Source organism: Octopus bimaculoides, chromosome 14 (genome assembly GCF_046866305.1).
Source record: "Octopus bimaculoides isolate indiv1 chromosome 14, ASM4686630v1, whole genome shotgun sequence".
Classification (NCBI taxonomy): Eukaryota; Metazoa; Mollusca; class Cephalopoda; order Octopoda; family Octopodidae; genus Octopus; species Octopus bimaculoides.
In genome coordinates this window covers 13,113,478-13,130,400 of record NC_142941.1, presented here as the reverse complement: position 1 = coordinate 13,130,400, position 16,923 = coordinate 13,113,478, and the positions used below count along the sequence as shown (strand labels likewise).

At 37.9% G+C, this 16,923-nt stretch overlaps 1 protein-coding gene across 7 annotated transcripts in view; it reads right to left on the bottom strand.

Moving 5' to 3' along the window:
* Nucleotides 1-1,465: 1,465 nt before the first annotated feature.
* Nucleotides 1,466-16,923, bottom strand: part of LOC106868928 (uncharacterized) — a 70,163-nt gene continuing 54,705 nt past the window's right edge. For 2 of the 7 annotated variants that reach the window (XM_089362338.1, XM_089362339.1), the window contains 7 exons: nt 16,487-16,570; nt 14,513-14,608; nt 13,030-13,075; nt 11,641-11,664; nt 8,564-8,685; nt 4,350-4,499; nt 1,466-2,839 (listed from right to left, as the gene is read on the bottom strand). In XM_089362338.1, coding sequence (XP_089218464.1) covers nt 4,353-4,499; nt 8,564-8,685; nt 11,641-11,664; nt 13,030-13,075; nt 14,513-14,608; nt 16,487-16,570 — 519 coding nt within the window. In that variant the 3' untranslated portion in view covers nt 1,466-2,839; nt 4,350-4,352. Of the gene's footprint in view, nt 2,840-4,170; nt 4,500-8,563; nt 8,686-11,640; nt 11,665-13,029; nt 13,076-14,512; nt 14,609-16,486; nt 16,571-16,923 lie in introns of those variants that run through there. The other 5 variants (XR_016244218.1, XR_016244219.1, XM_089362340.1 and 2 more) reach the window with 3 other exon arrangements.

Here is a 16,923-nt window from a genome sequence, read left to right as displayed (position 1 = left end):
TAGCTGAAACTTGAAGATTTTCTATTTTCTACAGCTGGATGCTCTTTGTGTGATTTATTCTATTTTTCTTTCCAATGGTTTTCAAACACTGAATGCTCAAACTATGGGTCTCTTTGTTATTGCTTACAAGAGACTGTAAACAAAAACAATTATGGCTGTGTGTTGAAGAACCTTGCTTCTCAACCATGTGATCTTGGGTTTGGTCCCACTGCATGGTACATTGGGCAAGTGTCTTCTACTGTAGTCCTGGGTCAACCAAAACCTTGTGAGTGGATTTGGTAGACAGATACTGAAAGTAGCCAGTCACATATTATGTACATACACACATTTACATGTATGTATGTATCTATCTATCAGTGTGTGTGTGTGTGTGTGTGTGTCTGTTTGCCTGCAACCACCACTTGACAATCAGTGTTGGTTTGTTTACATCTCCTCTACAAAGACACTTGTTTCTGTCACACTAACCTTCCATCATCAGACACAAGATTACTTCTTCCAATACCCCCTCCCATCTCTAAAATTCCTTGTCTTCTAATTTATTTGGTGAACCTGCCGGTGCTGGTGCCACATAAAAGCATCCAGTTCATACTGTGAAGTGGTTGGCATTTGGAAGGGCATCCAGCAGTAAAAACCATGCCAAAACTGACCTCACCTGTGCTGGTGCCACATAAAGAACACTCAGTCCACTCTACAGAGTGGTTGGCATTAGGAAGGGCAACCAGTTGTAAAAACCATCCCAAAACAGACACAGAAGCCTGGAGTAGTTTTCTACCTGGCCGGCTCCTGTCAAACTGTGATGGAAGGCGGATATTAAACAATGATGATGATGATAACTTGGCAGTTTGGCAAAAGAATCTGATAAACTAAGTACCAGGCTTAAATATGTACTGAGGTTGATTTGTTCAACTAAAACCCTTCAGGGTATCATCCCAGCAAGGTTATAGCCCCAATGACTGAAACATGTAAAAGATACATAGGCATGGCTGTGTGGTAAAAAGCTTGCTTCCCAACCACATGGTTCCGGGTTCAGTCCCACTGTGTGGCACCTTCATTTATCAAAATCAGGACAAAATCAGAATGATTTGTAGAACTATCATTACCAAATGTTACCTTAATGTTTGTCAGATGCTCAGCACTGAACAAAACAGATTTGAGGGGAATCTAATCTAGTGAATAGTAACATTGATTATTTTATTATAGTCTTTTTTTTTTCAAGATAACAAGGGTACCACTTGATGGGGACTTGGTTGTTATTTCTTGTAGGTCTAGTGACCATCTGGCAGTTCCATCACTGATTTGAGCATGTGTGTGTGTGTGTGTACAGGGGTAAGATTGAGGGGCACTATTTCTCAATCACTTAATGTCAAGTAAAGTAGGGTCTACCACCTGAACTGATGTCAGTGGATGAAAAGAGAAAATAAAATTAGAAACATGGATGAAAAAACAAAACAAAATATAACAAATCTTTTACAGGTATTGCTTAGGATTTTATATGGGTTTTAGACTGTGGTATACACTGGAAATGTAGGAGAACAGCATCAACAAAGGTTAACAGCAGCTGAATTCTCCTTATGAAAAATGGTACAATAATGACGATTTCTAAAAAAACACATACGATCACATTATTAGGGTATATAGTTAATTAGACTGATAACCCTCTATGCTTTAATCCTTCAGCATTCTGATTAATCTGTTGAACATAATGCTTATTTATTCACGCTGTTTTGAATTAATTGTACATTATCTCAGCTGCAAGATTTCGATGATGTGATTTCGTTTTTAGAAGGACACTGGAGGGAAGATGTGAGTGGCCAGATCTGGCCAATTTGTACATAAAACAGGTAGGGACCAGTTTAAATACTGACTTCAAATTTTGGCACAAGGCCAGCAATTCCAAGGGATGGGGTAAGTCGATTACATGGAATCCAGTGCTCAACTGGTACTTATTTTACCAACCCTGAAGGGGATGAAAGGCAAAGTCAACCTTGGTAGAATTTGAACTTAGAACTTCAGGACAGATAAAATGCCACTAAGCATTCTGCCCACCGTGCTAACAATTCTGCAAGCTCACCACCTTGACCAGTTTAAATATTGAAAGGTTAAATATTTGGTTAGTACGTATTTGGTCAGTATTCATTTTATTGATGCCCAGAGAGATGAAATGCCACAATCAAAGTCAGATTTGAATCTAGAGCACAGATGGGTGCGACTAATATACCATTAATACCACAAATTGGCAAAATTGTTAGGGTGTCAGACAAAACACCAAAAAAATATCTACTCAGGTTCTTTACTTCCCAAGTTCAAACCCAGCTGACTTTAATTTTGTTTTTCATCCATTTGGGTTTAATAAATAAATTAGAGTACCAGTCCAGAATCGGGCAAAAAAATGCTTGGCAGTATTTGGTATTTTGTCCCGATTGCTCCTGCATGAGTGGCAAACTTGTTTATATCTAGTCAACAAGATGGTGTCTTGTAAGAAAGTACTCAAAGAAAGGCATTAAGAAACCACCTCTGTGTTCTCATAAGAAAATTTTGTGACAAGCACATGGGATTTGTAAACTAAATCATCAGAGATTGTTTGTTGACCTGATGACATAAGAATGAAGAAAGAAAAATACCATCAGGTATTATTATATGTAGCACTGGACCGACTCCATTATCCACTGCCCCTTGGAAATAATATATTAATAACATAGGTGTGTGGTTGAGAAGTCTGCATCTCAACCATGTGGCTTAAAGTTCAATCTTACTGTTTGTGATTGGCCTGCAATCAGTGCAGTTTGTTGACATTTCCTGTCAACAAATCATCTGCTAACTCTGTGCTTTTGAGATTCCTCTGGAATGAAAAAGAATAAAAAACAAGAGTCCCTTACTTGAAAAACAATTAAGGGTTGTCAACAATGTTAGCTCAAAATTTACTCCTCTCAAAACCATGTTAACATGGAAAGCCAGAGATTTTAAACAAAATGAAAAAAACGGAAATGTTAGTCAATGGGTGAGGTTTGAAAAATCATGATCATTGTCAGAAGTTCAATAACATAGGTAATTTAACTGTATCATTTATGACAACTCTACGCAGAAAAAGCCTGTATCGAGCCTCCAGGCTCATGAAGCTGGACCTTATCTGGTTTCAAGGGATCTGACTGACTGAAATAAACCCCTGGATGGGAAGCCAGTCTATCATAGGGTTAACTCTACAGATATCACAGCTACACATATTCAACTGAATGGATTGGAGCAATGTGATACGAAGTGCCCTGCTTAGGCACACAGTGTGCCACCTGGTCTGAGAATTAAACTTTCAACCCAGCAATCATGAGCCCAACATCCTAATCACTAGGCCACACATTTTCACTCTTTATACAAAAAAAGTTTCTCTCCACTGGTAATTTCCTCACACCTTCACCCCATAAAAAATTTTTTTTCCATTTGTAATTTTCCCATCCCAACATGGATAAGGTTGTTTACTAACCTATTTTTATTTAATATTTTTACAAAACGTGTTTATTGAAATTAAATTATTGGAACAAGTATTTCTCTTTGTGCATGGATATTCTCATTTTTACAGATAGACAATGATATAGGCATGTATTATATACGGTTGCCATCACAAGGGCCAGTTCTTGTTGCAGTGTAGTGGGCCTTACTGGCCCTGAGAGCTATGCTAGCAGAGCACAAGTTCCTGGGAAGGCCTCCCATGCTGGACAGGTTAAAGGCTAGAGGCCAAGTTTGCATAGGACCAACACCTCTACCTTGAAGAAAAACCTAAGTTACAGAAGCATTGATGATAATTCAAAAATCAATAAGATCCAGGAGAGGAAGTCTTTCCCCTCAAGGAAACATGATGTGATGCAGCAAAATCTGAAAAGAAAAGCAGGGATCCAACAGGAAAAGGGAGAGAAAAGACAGCCCTGATTCAAAAACAGTGGAGAAAAGTTATTAATGGCTTATACTCCTCAAGGGAGTGACGGGCTTAAGTAAATAAAGTGATGTGTAAGTTGGCTCTGAGACAGAACACAATTGACTTTAGCCAAAGATTGGAACTTTGAACAACATTTGCAATAGTCAATTACATAAATACCTAAACCTTGCAGAGTAGGGGGGAAACAAAAAAAACAAACAAAAAAAAACAAACAAGACAAATGAAAATAAAAACAACACTAAATATCCTCTTAAAAAGACATGAGATGATTTTTAATATGCAGAAGACAAATAAGTGTCTGGAAGTGTTAGGTGCGAATTGCGTTGTTTTTTGTTATTTTAGGTTTTTTTATTATTGTTGTTGTTGTTGTTGTTGGTGGTGTTGTTGGAAATCATTGTAAAATGTTTAAATGTTGCAGTGTTACCTTCTAGATGTATTTGGTGCGGTTTAAGGCCCTATCAGCATAACTATCGTCAGTAATTTTGTCCCAGTCATGCTGAGTCTGGCCAACCACAAATCCCAGTTCTCGGCGGCGCAGTTGTTGCTTACGTTCTTCCATATCGGCCCATCGTACCTGAAACAGAAAAAAACCGCAGTTGAAACAACACTACGATATATAAATTGCACAACTACCACCACCACCACTACTACAGTTACTACTACTACTACTACTACTACTAATGATGCAACAGCAGAAAAATGAAGTGCAGTGACACCAGAAAGGGAAGATAAGAGAGGAATGGAAACAGAGAAGGCAAAGAAAAGCATACGAAAGTAAGAGAAAGCGAGGCAGAATGAAATAGGGATTGTGGAGAAGTAGAAAGAGAGGCAGAGGGTGAAAAGGGACAGGGAAGTGAAAAATAGTAAAAGAGAGATGTCCTTCCTATTGCCAACCCTCACCAAGCAAGGTAATATTTTTTCTAACAGCAAGCCATGTTTTTCACAGGAGACTGGAAAGGAACAATAGTGATGCCCATTTATAACCATCAGGTGAGGGCATCAGGCTGTAGAAAATTTTCCACACAAATAGGGCTGCACATATGTATATACATTTTGTAGGTGCAGGCATTGCTGCGTGGTTACGAAGCTTGCTTCTTAACCACATGGTTTTGGGTTCAGTCCCACTGTGTGGCATCTTGGGCAGGTGTCTTCTACTATAGCCTTGGGTTGACCAAAGCCATGTGATTGAATTTGGTAGGTGGAAGTTCCCGTTGTGTGTGTAAGTGCTTGGGCTACCTAACACACAGGACAAGCTTCTTTACAGTTTCCATCTACTAATCCAAACATAAGGCTTAAGGTGGGCCTGGGGCTATTGTAGAAGATACTTACCCATGTTACCAAGCAGTGGGACTGAAATCAAGACTACATGGTTGGGAAGTAGGCTTCTGGACCACATAGCCCTGCTGTACCCAGATATATACACACACACACACACATATATATATATATATATATATATATATATATATATGACTGTTACATTCAAGTGATTTGCCAACTCAAGCATAACTGATTGTAGATACATAACAAAAATAGCAGCAGCAGCAGTAGAAGCAACTTTAATATAAAATCAAAACATTGAATGGAAAAAGACAAAGGTAAGAGAAATGCACATCATTATGCAAGTTACTAATTGAAAAGATTAATGAAGGAATGGATATATAAGAGGAAAAGGAGAGAAATGAATTGAGGAACCATAAAACCTGGGAAGGTAGGTCAATAATAGTAATCCTTTCTACTATAGGCACAAGGTCTGAAATTTGAGGGAAGGGGATAGTCGATTACATTGACCCCAGTGTTTCACTGGTACTTAATTTATTAACCTCAGCAGAATTTGAACTCAGAATATAAAGAGGGGCAAAATACTGCTAAGCATTTTGCCCAGTGTGCTAACGATTCTGCCAGCTCGCCGCCTTAATAATAATAATAATAATAATAATAATAATAATTATTATTATTATTTCAAATTTTTGCCACAAGGGCAGCTTAGGGGAAGTGAGGATGAGTTGACTACATTGATCCCAGTGTTCAACTGGAACTTATTTTATTGCCCCGAAAGGATGAAAGGCAAAGTCAACCTCGGTGGAATTTGAACTCAGAACGTAACGACAGGTGAAATACCACAAAGCATTTTGTCCAGCAATTTTGAGAGGAGGGGGTAATTTGATTATATCAATTCCCAGTACTCAACTGGTCCTTATTTAATTACCCACAAAAGGATGAGAGGCAAAGCTGATCTCAGTGAGATTCGAACTTAGAATGTAAACAACCAGAAGAAATACAGCAAGGCATTTTTTTTCTTCTGGTGCTCTAATGATTCTGCAAGCTTGCTGCCTTAATGGTTTCAAAGTTCGGTAAAAGCCCAATGGTTCTAGGGAGTAGTGGTTAGTCGATTACATCAAACCCATTGCTTGACTGGTACTTTATTTTATAGACACCCGAAAGGATAAAAAGCAACATTGGACCTCAGTGGTAGTTGAACTCAGAAGATGAAGCACTAGAAAACACGCTGTGAAACATTTTGTTCACTACACTAATGATTCTGTCAGCTTGTCACCTAGATCAATAATGATAATAATAATAACATTCCACTTAGCAAGCCAACAATGGAGCCTCTGTGTGGTCACTTGAGCAGCTAGAAATATCAGCCAAATCACACTACCATCTAAGGACAAGAACACAGTTAGTTAATGTAGTTGTAAATACACCATGGAACTCCCTACCATTTTGTTTCTTGATCATGGGTCTGTTTGATCAAGGTTGAACCTCGTCATTCAGGTTCAACATTACCCTGTACAAATTTGAGCATTCACATACACACACACACAAATTTATCAAGTCCATGTGATTACAGCTAATTAACAATGAAAACCAAGTATGATAATGATGATGAAGGCATGGCTTTAATGCAGCTGGCTTCTCTGAGCTCAAACTAATATCACCACCTAGATTTACAAGTGATGATGGCAAATACTTTTCAACTCTCAAATGGTTGTTTCTAGCTTCCTTCCTCCTTGCAACAACCTACATCTTGTAATAAATTAATTGATGAGTGCGTGCCAAGTCTTGCAGTGCCTAAAGTAGCTTAACAACAGACACCAATATATCCCAATTGAGGAGTTGCTCTTCTTAGGAAAAGTACCCAGCTGTACAAAAATAAAACACTCTGCAATTGTGCTTAGACTTTAGATAACTGACTCAAACATGCTGAGCCATTAGAAATAGCCAATGATGTGTGTATATGTTTATGAACATTTTCCAATTTAAAAACAAAATTACTTTTATCACTTACTTTACAATAATTTGAAAAGCTATTTATATTCTTCAGAATCTCTTTATATAATAACTGTTAAGAATTAATTTTTTTTTATTTTCTAGAATATATTTTTAATAGTTTGTATATAATCTTATTTATGATTGTTTATAATTTTTAATTGTATACACTTTATATCATCATTATGTAATATTGTTTATCATAGATATAGTGCAACCTTTTATAAGCAGTGGGCCACATGAGATACGACTAATTGTTAGGCAGGCTGCACAAATAAAAAATATTGAATTCATGTATCTTGCTTTCAATGGCTTGTCATGTAGAAAGTTCTGTGAGCTGCAGTTTGTCTATGACAGGTTTATAATTTTAGAATAGTTTATTCTCATTTACCAATATTTTTTTTTTTTTTTTTTAGATATTTTTATTCTTTTATTTTTACTTACTTAAGTCATTTGACTGTGGCCCTGCTGGAATACCACCTTAAAGGGTTTTAGTCAAAGAAATTGACCCCAGGACCTATTCATTGTAAGCCTAGTACTTATTCTATTGTTTTTTGGTTTTTATTTTGCTGAACTGCTAAGTTACAGGGGCATAAACACATCAGCTTCAGTTGTCAAGCGATGGTGCAGGGACAATCACAGACACACACATATATATATATACACACACACATACACGACAGGCTTCTTTCAGTTTCCATCTACCAAATCCACTCACAAGGCTCTGGCCAGCCTGAGGCCATAGAAAAAGACACTTGCCCGAGGTGCCACAAAGTGGGACTGAACCCAGAACTATGTGGTTGGGAGTGCCTAAATATTTATAAATATTTTCAAGCCTTTTGAAAATTCGTCTAACCATGTTTAATTGCTTACAAATATATAATTGCAGTGTGGAAGGTGTTTATAAACCATTTAAAATAACACACAAAAACCGTTAGATTCACTTCAACACTTAAATTTAATAATTTGTCAAAATATTTTCATCGCTTTGAGACCGTGACCTGTTCACTGACAAAATTCTGTGCTGCACAGAGATGCAGCACAGAATTTTGTCAGTGAACAGGTCACGGTCTCAAAGCGACGAAAATATTTTAACAAATTAAATTTAAATGTTGAAGTGAATCTAATGGCTTATAAACACCTTCCACGCTGCAATTGTTTTCGTTCCAGCACACGATCTCAAATCAGGTCACTTGCTTTGCAAGTACATCTCCGTAAAAATATATAATTGTTAACAGCATATTGCTTTTTTTCTCTCTTTTCAATGATATTTCTAGATTCAATTTATAAGTCATACTGAAGTGCACTAGAGGGTTTCTGAGGGGAGACAGAGGGAAAAGTTAAAAAAAAAAAAAAAAGCCTTACTCGTTTTTTTCCTGGTATTGTTTGTCTTGTTCTGTAACCGTCCAGCTGAAGATAGTCATCCAGGCTGAATATAGGAGAGGCTGAACGTCGGCGCTTACCAAATCGAATTCCATCAAGTTTATCTTAGGAAGATACAAAAGACTTTCCCATTACAAAAGTAAAGTCATTCTACTGATATGAGTGGGGTGGGGCCCTTTGCAATATAATTACATCATTGACTTTTATTAGCCCTGCTGTGTACAGATCAATGAAATGTGACAGAAACTGAGGTTTAAACAGCCACAGTGCAGGTAATCAATGGCCTCATCATCAGTAGTGTGTATATAGCATGTATGTATGTGTATGTATGTATGTATGCTTGTGTGCATATCATTTAATAAACACAGGATTTAAATTTGGGTTGCAATAAGTTTCATTCCCTAATAGTAATCAGATGAGCTTGTACAGTATGCTGTGTACTGTCTTGTAATTTTTCAGACTCAAAATAAACATAGATGCTTTCTGAGAAAGAGAGAAAAAAAAAAAGAGAAAAAAAAAAGAGAAAAAAGGAGAAAAAGAAAAGCTTTGGGGTGGGATGGGAGGGGGATATGATTTGCGTCCCTTTGGAAACTAAAGTATCTACATAAACTATCTTGTCACCACCTCTGTATCGTCTTTAAAATCCTTATAGCTAATATTAGCAATAGGATATCTATTCTTTCACTTCCAATGAAATATTCAATAAGAATCTCCTACTATAACACCCTGGCAAAAGGTAGCTTCAAAGAGGAGATAATTTACATGCCTACAATAAAAAGAACAAAGCCTAAAATCTAGGAAGACTAGATGATCACGATCTCCTTAAATGTTAAGACAAATACATTCCTAGCCTTGATAGATAAACATTTCCCTAACAGCCACAGGTATAAGAAAATTTTTGATAGGCATTCTGTGTATGTTTCTTACAGATGATGCTCCAACATGAAAAGCCTTCTTACACATAAGTTACACCAGGTGCCCACTCAACCAAGCATGCATAGTTAGCTCAGATATATACAAAAGCCGAGGTTATCTCAGTTCGAAAAAATAATAAAGTGAAAAGGCAAAATATACTGAAATGTGTGAAAGTGAGAGATGGTCAAAGAATGGAAGAACTACAGCAAAAGATACACTGAGTCAGCTCAGTGTATTGTGTAATTGATGACAATTGTGTAATTGATGACAATTACACAACTGGTAGATTAGACACCAAAATGCAGTCAATGTGTGTGTTTGGCTAATTTTAAAATACATACTTATCTCTGCTGGCTGGGATTAGGGTTGGCTAGAGTTGCAAATGTTGATACCTACATGGAGATTCAATTCATGTAGCTGAGTTTTGAGGCTGGCTAGGGATTTGTTTGAGGGTCCTGCATCTATAGTAGAAGACACTCACAGACTGAACTGGAAAGCAAGTGGCTGAAAAGTAGACATGACTACACAGCCACATATAAATATTCTACATACAATGGATTTCCTATAGTATTCATCTACCAAATTCCATTGCAAAGTAGTGATTAACCTGCAGCTATAGCAGAAGGCATTTGCTCAAAGTGGGACTGAACCTGAAAGCAAGTGGCTGGAAACTAAACTTTTCAACCACACAGCTATGCATGCATGCATGTATGTATGTATGTATATTGCAGTAGTTACTATGAGAGAAGCTCTTATATTGGCTTTTGATGCAAAATGCACTCATGTTTATATCACTAGCGAGGAGATAAATTCCCACCACCTCCAGTGTCAAGACCACCAGATCATGTGATTTCGACCTTCCTTGGTCTTGTCAATGATGGGTGCTTGACTGCTAAAGATAGCAGCAATTCATCTCTGCCAGCAATATATAAAATAACAGTACCAGAACAGGCACTGGTGTTACAATTAGCCAACGGGCTTTTTCAAAAATATTTATTAGTGAGAGGGACAGTATTAATACCAAGAGGTAATATTTATCCCCACTTAAATGCAGGTGCATATGTTTATATATATATATATATATATATACATATGTATATATATATAAACATATGCACCTGCACACACACACACTCCGACAGAGAATGGGCTTCTTTAACTTTCTATCTAACAAATCCACTGAGAAGGCTTTGATTAGCCTGTGGCTATAAAAGAAAATACAACGGGACTGAACCCATAACCATGTGATTGAGAAGTAAACTTCTTAACCATTCAGCCACACCTGTGTGTGTGTTACATATGTAAAGAATGACGTTCCAAATGGGAGATGGCAAACTACACAAGTCCTAATATAGTTACGTTGTTTAGTTCCTGGTCAACTTCCAATGAACAAACCTATGGTCAAAAGCACTCCAGCCATGATCAACCAGTCCATTTTCTTTTGATTGGGGTTTGATTTGAGGGAGATTTGACTGCTACTTCTAGCAAGTCAACTGACCAAATAAAGACTCCTATTATTTTTAGCTTGTGTACTACAGATGACTCAAGAATGTAAAGTGATGCTTCTTTTTACTCCTATGGTAGGACATAAATACACTCAAAACACAGTGATGATCTAGCTTTTCTCCTGAAGAATATTTAGAAAATATTTAGCTTTAATAAAGTGTGTGTATTTGCCAAAAGTCAATGCTTAATGAATTAGCTATTATATTCCTGTTACAGGGGTAGTGGTATCTACTGGTGGATCTCTGTCCCATTGCCAATTCTTATTTTTTAATCCTGTCATATCTGTTTACTCAAACTAACATATTTGAGGCCATAGGAGGCATTTATTTTTTTCCCACCAAAATAAAGTCTCCAAAAAAAAAAAAAAAAAATCATCCCCTACATATATGCAAAATTGGGCCTCCTGTAAGCTTTAATACGCCAAAAAACATTATTTTCCCTGTATAAGTGTTGCTGAAACTGCGATGCATCAAATATGCCACCATAGACTGTACTCATGAGTTTGAGACCAGAACACAAACACCAGAGTCATTCTTCTCTATTTGTATCAGACCAAAGGCTAAGGCAAACTGGTTAAGATTTGAAGCACAGAAAAAAAAGCAGATGAGCAAATAAAACTATTACTAGTGTGTCCTTACCCAGCACTTGGTCGTTTACTTGTCCTGTAAAATAAATAACAATAGGTGAGCAAAACAAATAAATTATTTGAAAGGTTTGCTGGAGTAAATAACGAATTAAATATCAAAAATGAAAACCAGAATGCAAGATAAGTAATGATGGTCTATTTCAGTGGTTCCCAAAGTGGGTGGTAATGCCTGCCCCTCAAAGAGCAGTGGAGAGGGGGGGGGGCGTTGAAGAAAAGTTGGGTGATAATGGGTGGTGGCCAAAGGGTGGGGAAATGGATGTAAGAACAAAATAATGGGTTAATCAGGTTAAACTTTAGTTGTGAAATAGTTGTTTTAAAGTTGCTGCAGAAAGTAGTCTATGTTTGTGGTGGTGAGTTAGAGGGGGGGGGGGTTAGAAATATGATTTGGGCGGCGAGCTGGCAGAAACGTTAGCACGCCTGGTGAAATGCTTAGCGGTATTCCGTCTGCCATTACATTCTAAGTTCAAATTCCGCCGAGGTCGACTTTGCCTTTCATCCTTTCGGGGGTCGATAAATTGAGTACCAGTTACGCAGTGGGGGGGTCGATGTAATCGACTTAATCTCCTTGTCAGTCCTTGTCTGTCTCCTCTATGTTTTGCCCCTTGTGGGCAATAAAAAAACAAGAAATATGATTTGGGTGTCAAGGAGGCAGCAGCCTGTAAAAGTTTGGGAACCACTGGTCTATATCAACAAAAATCTAATATAAGTCGCAAATGCAACTAAGTTCATATGTTGTAGAGGGATGTGAATTCTAACATTACAGACAGGACCTTTATTCATGCTCAAAACATTAAGAATTTATAGCTTCCATACAGCATATAAACATTCATCACGATTCAACGTCCAGTTTTTCATACTTGCATGGATGGATCAAATAGGAATTGTTCAAGCAGATTTTCTATGGCAGGACGACCCTTCTGTTGCCAATGCTCACAGGATTCCAAGCAAGGTAATATTTCCCATGATCAGACATATATCCCACGACCAGACATGCTCCCATGACTGAAAGGGGTCTTTACATATGTTTCTCCATGTTAGCATGGGCTGAATAAATATATTCATGAGGCACCTCCATGTTAGCATGGGCTGAATAAAATTATTCATGAGGCACTGTTTTGCAACCTACTGTTCTTCCTGTCACTAACTCTTACTTGTTTTTCAAACAAGGGGTATTATTTTCCATGGCTTCAAAGGTGACAAAACCAGCAGATTTGTTGACAAGAAAAATGACTTTACCACTCAGCAATTTTCGAAGAAGTGTAAATGTAAACAAACACACAGCTAGAAACATGCACGCACGCATACACACGCACAAAACAGGTTTCATGTGCTTGTTTTAATTCAGAAACTGTTTTAAATAACAAAAGCTATTTTCACTTACCAGTTTGGTCGCCTACATCAATTTCCCATTTACTTTTAATATAACCCTGAAATACAGAAAGTTAAATTAATTATGTTTGTGGACAATAATTTCATAATAGCTTTATTAACAATAATACTAATTGGGCCACAGATAACAGAATCAACTGAGTATGAAAATGGACTGTTTATGGTGTTTTAGTCACATTCTTCTATGACTTGTATTTCAATTAACTCCAGGTTCATTAGTACTTATTAAGTGGAGAGGTCAATATGGCTGACAATATATATCTTCCTCAAAATAAGAGTCCTATCTCCTAGAAAACATTATTATTACTACTAACCTGGCAGAATCATTAGAGCATTAGAAAAAAAATGCCTTGCAGTATTTGTTCCAGCTTCTTACATGCTGCGTTCAATTCCTGCCAAGAACAACTTTGCCTTTCATCCCTTCAGAGCCGTTAGCAGTCAGGGTGAGAAGCATACAAGCAACATATCAAACAGAACATAACTTTCAGATTGTCCAGCACAAATCTTGTGTTAGCATAATGGTTAAAAAACATGGGAGATCACTCTCAGTAGAGAGGTTGAAAAAAATTAAAATAAAAATTATGTAAGGGAGATAATATGGAGACGGGCTAATGATTTAATTGGCCTAAATTTGCTAATTTGACTATTTTTCTCGCACATTCATATCTATTATGGCCTACATCACTCAATACACGCGCAAAAGCATAACTTGCAAGCACAAGACATGGGAAGAAGCAATAAAAGCTGGTTTCAAGATACTGAATCTCAATGTGATAAACGGCTGCAACAAACGGAGAGCTGATGTGAGAGAGTGAGAGGGTGAGAGGGTGAGAGAGAGAGAGAGAGAGAGAGAGGGGGAGAGAGAGAGAGAGAGAGGGGGGGAGAGAGAGAGAGAGAGAAAGAGAGAGAGAGAGAAAGAGAGAGAGAGAGAGCATACGTTTGTGTGACCAATGCCTTTTTTGCTACAACGATATGAAGTACAGGAATCCTGACATTTGTAGCACTGAACAAAAGTATGAACCCTTTTCTTCTGAGTGATGAACTGAAACCTCACAACAGATTACTGTGCTGCACTATCTACAACAGTCATATACACCAGCCACATGCTATCTGCTTAAGCTGGGTGGACTTGGTTGTTGAGCACTGTTTTAGATATGGACATAAACTCAGCACTGATGACAGGACCAGAACCAACAAGCTTTCTCCCTGTTTATACTGGTTGGATGCATCATCACTTGCACATACATGCTTGTAAGTGCTGGAGAAAAACTGCCCAAGCTGATAAAGTATGTGCTGGAGAAGACATATCCAGCCAATACGAGTGTGTATCTGGATGTATACAAACTTCATTCTTATGAATGTGATCACAACAGGAAACTAAGGACAGTTATAGAGTGTGACAGTGACTTAGCTTCAAATAAAAAGTTTACCGTGATTCTATCACAAACTCAAGAGAGAAGGAAGCATTTGTTTACCACTGGTCCTATAGGTTCATCTTCCTCTTCAGCATCTCCTTTTTGTGGGGTAGCATCCTTTTTAGTTTTCTCATCTGATGTGTCTTCCATTTCAACCTAAAACAGACACACATTAAAAGTTACATGAACGGATATATCAATGAATAAATGAAATGATGTGCAACTAAATGGATATATATTTTTTTATTTATGTGTTTCAGCCAAGTGGCTGCGGTAATGCTGGTGCATGTATGTATATGTGTGTGTGTGTGTGTGTGTATATATATATAAATAAGTGGAGGCGCAATGGCCCAGTGGTTAGGGCAGTGGACTCGCGGTCATAGGATCGCGGTTTCGATTCCCAGACCGGGCGTTGTGAGTGTTTATTGAGCGAAAACACCTAAAAGCTCCACGAGGCTCCGGCAGGGGGTGGTGGCGAACCCTGCTGTACTCTTTCATCACAACTTTCTCTCACTCTTACTTCCTGTTTCTGTTGTGCCTGTAATTCAATGGGTCAGCCTTGTCACACTGTGTGACGCTGAATATCCCCCGAGAACTACGTTAAGGGTACACGTGTCTGTGGAGTGCTCAGCCACTTGCACGTTAATTTCACGAGCAGGCTGTTCTGTTGATCGGATCAACTGGAACCCTCGACGTCGTAAGCGACGGAGTGCCAACAACAATATATATATATATATATATATATATACATATATATATATATATATATATATATATATATATATATATACACACACTAATAATACATTCTATGTAGATTCCTGCAGTACAAACGAACAGGGTCCTCTGACTTTGGATCAAACACGAACTTTGAAACCAATGCCAAGTTTCAAATGTTTAAACTGACCATGAGTTGTTTGCTCCTGTCCTCAACATCTGATTTTGGGGACACCTGGCCCTTGGGTACCTTTCAATAGAGTCCACTTGGTTGCATGTATTCACACTAACTCTCCATTCTGTGGATCATCTCCTCCTAGCATCAGTTTTGGAGATCCCTCATATCAAGTTATGTGCTGCACAACCTCTTTCTCTCCTAATTAATCTAAAGAGATGAGATCGAAACTGAACCACATTTGATGACTGGCACCCGTGCCAGTGGAGTGCTAACAGCACCATCCAAGTGGGATCACTGCCAAAGCAGCGGTCTTGCTTTCGTGCTGATGGCACGTAAAAAGCACCATTTGAGCACAATCGTTTCCAGTTTTGCCTTACTGGCACTTGTGCCGGTGGCATGTGAAAAAAACATTGGACTGACTCCCATGCAGGTGGCACGTAAAAATCACCCACTACACTCTCAAAGTGGTTGGCATTAGGAAGGGCATCCAGCTGTAGAAACTCTGCCAGAACAGATTGGAGTCTGGTGTAGCCATATGGTTTCACCAGTCCTCAGTCAAATCGTCCAAACCATGCTAGCATGGAAAGCGGGCGTTAAATGATGATGATATTTAACTAAACTTCATGAAAATCATGTACTTATAAGATATATGACTAGTTTGGTTAATTGACCAGAAACGTGTCATAGTAACACAGATCTTTGTTTTTTTGTATTTTCTCCTTTTTTAAAACTTAGTCAAAGAGAGAAAAGTAGACCCTATGGCCCTTCATTATATTTTCTCAGAGTCCTCCAAGACTTGTGGGATGAAGAGAGGCAGTTCTTGATCCAAGCTTGGCCTGAGTGCTTACAACAGAATGGTACCCTCTACTAAAGTTACCCAAGGTGTTAAACTATGAGCCAGAATCAATACTGAAAGACATTTCATCTGATAACCTACTGATTCTTCCAATCTGCTCTTTTGAACTGGTACTTTATCTTATCAACTAGGAAAGGATGAAAGGCCAACTTGATCTCAGCAGAGTTTGAATTCAGAACACAGAGCTCAAGGACTAAATACTACAAACTCCTACTCACTGCCAGTTTATTGTCTTCAATTTCAGCCATGCTCCACTCACCTCTCTCATTCACATTACACTCACCTCTGGGATAGCAGCATCCTGAAGAAGACATCGAATATCTAAGTGTATATGGTGTTTTGGCGTCTCCTCCCAGTTCTTGTGAATCTGAAATAAAATGATAGAAGCACTTGACAAAATGATAACAAATAAAATCTCATCGACACATCTGCTATTGATCATCATCCATTTAGCAAGCAGAAAAAAGAAAAGAAAAAAATAACAATGAGAAACACACTGCATTTTTATTGTATATTCAATAATTGCTTTAGTAATCACACTACAATCGCATATACAATTTACTCAAATTACATAATATGTAAATGTTTATTTTTCTTTGCTATTTCATCTTTACAAGATAATTATCCAAACACCTTGTAATATTAGGATTGACTATTCTAGGCACAGGAGTGGCTGTGTGGTTAAGAATCTTGCTTCATAACCATGTGGTTGCAGGTTCA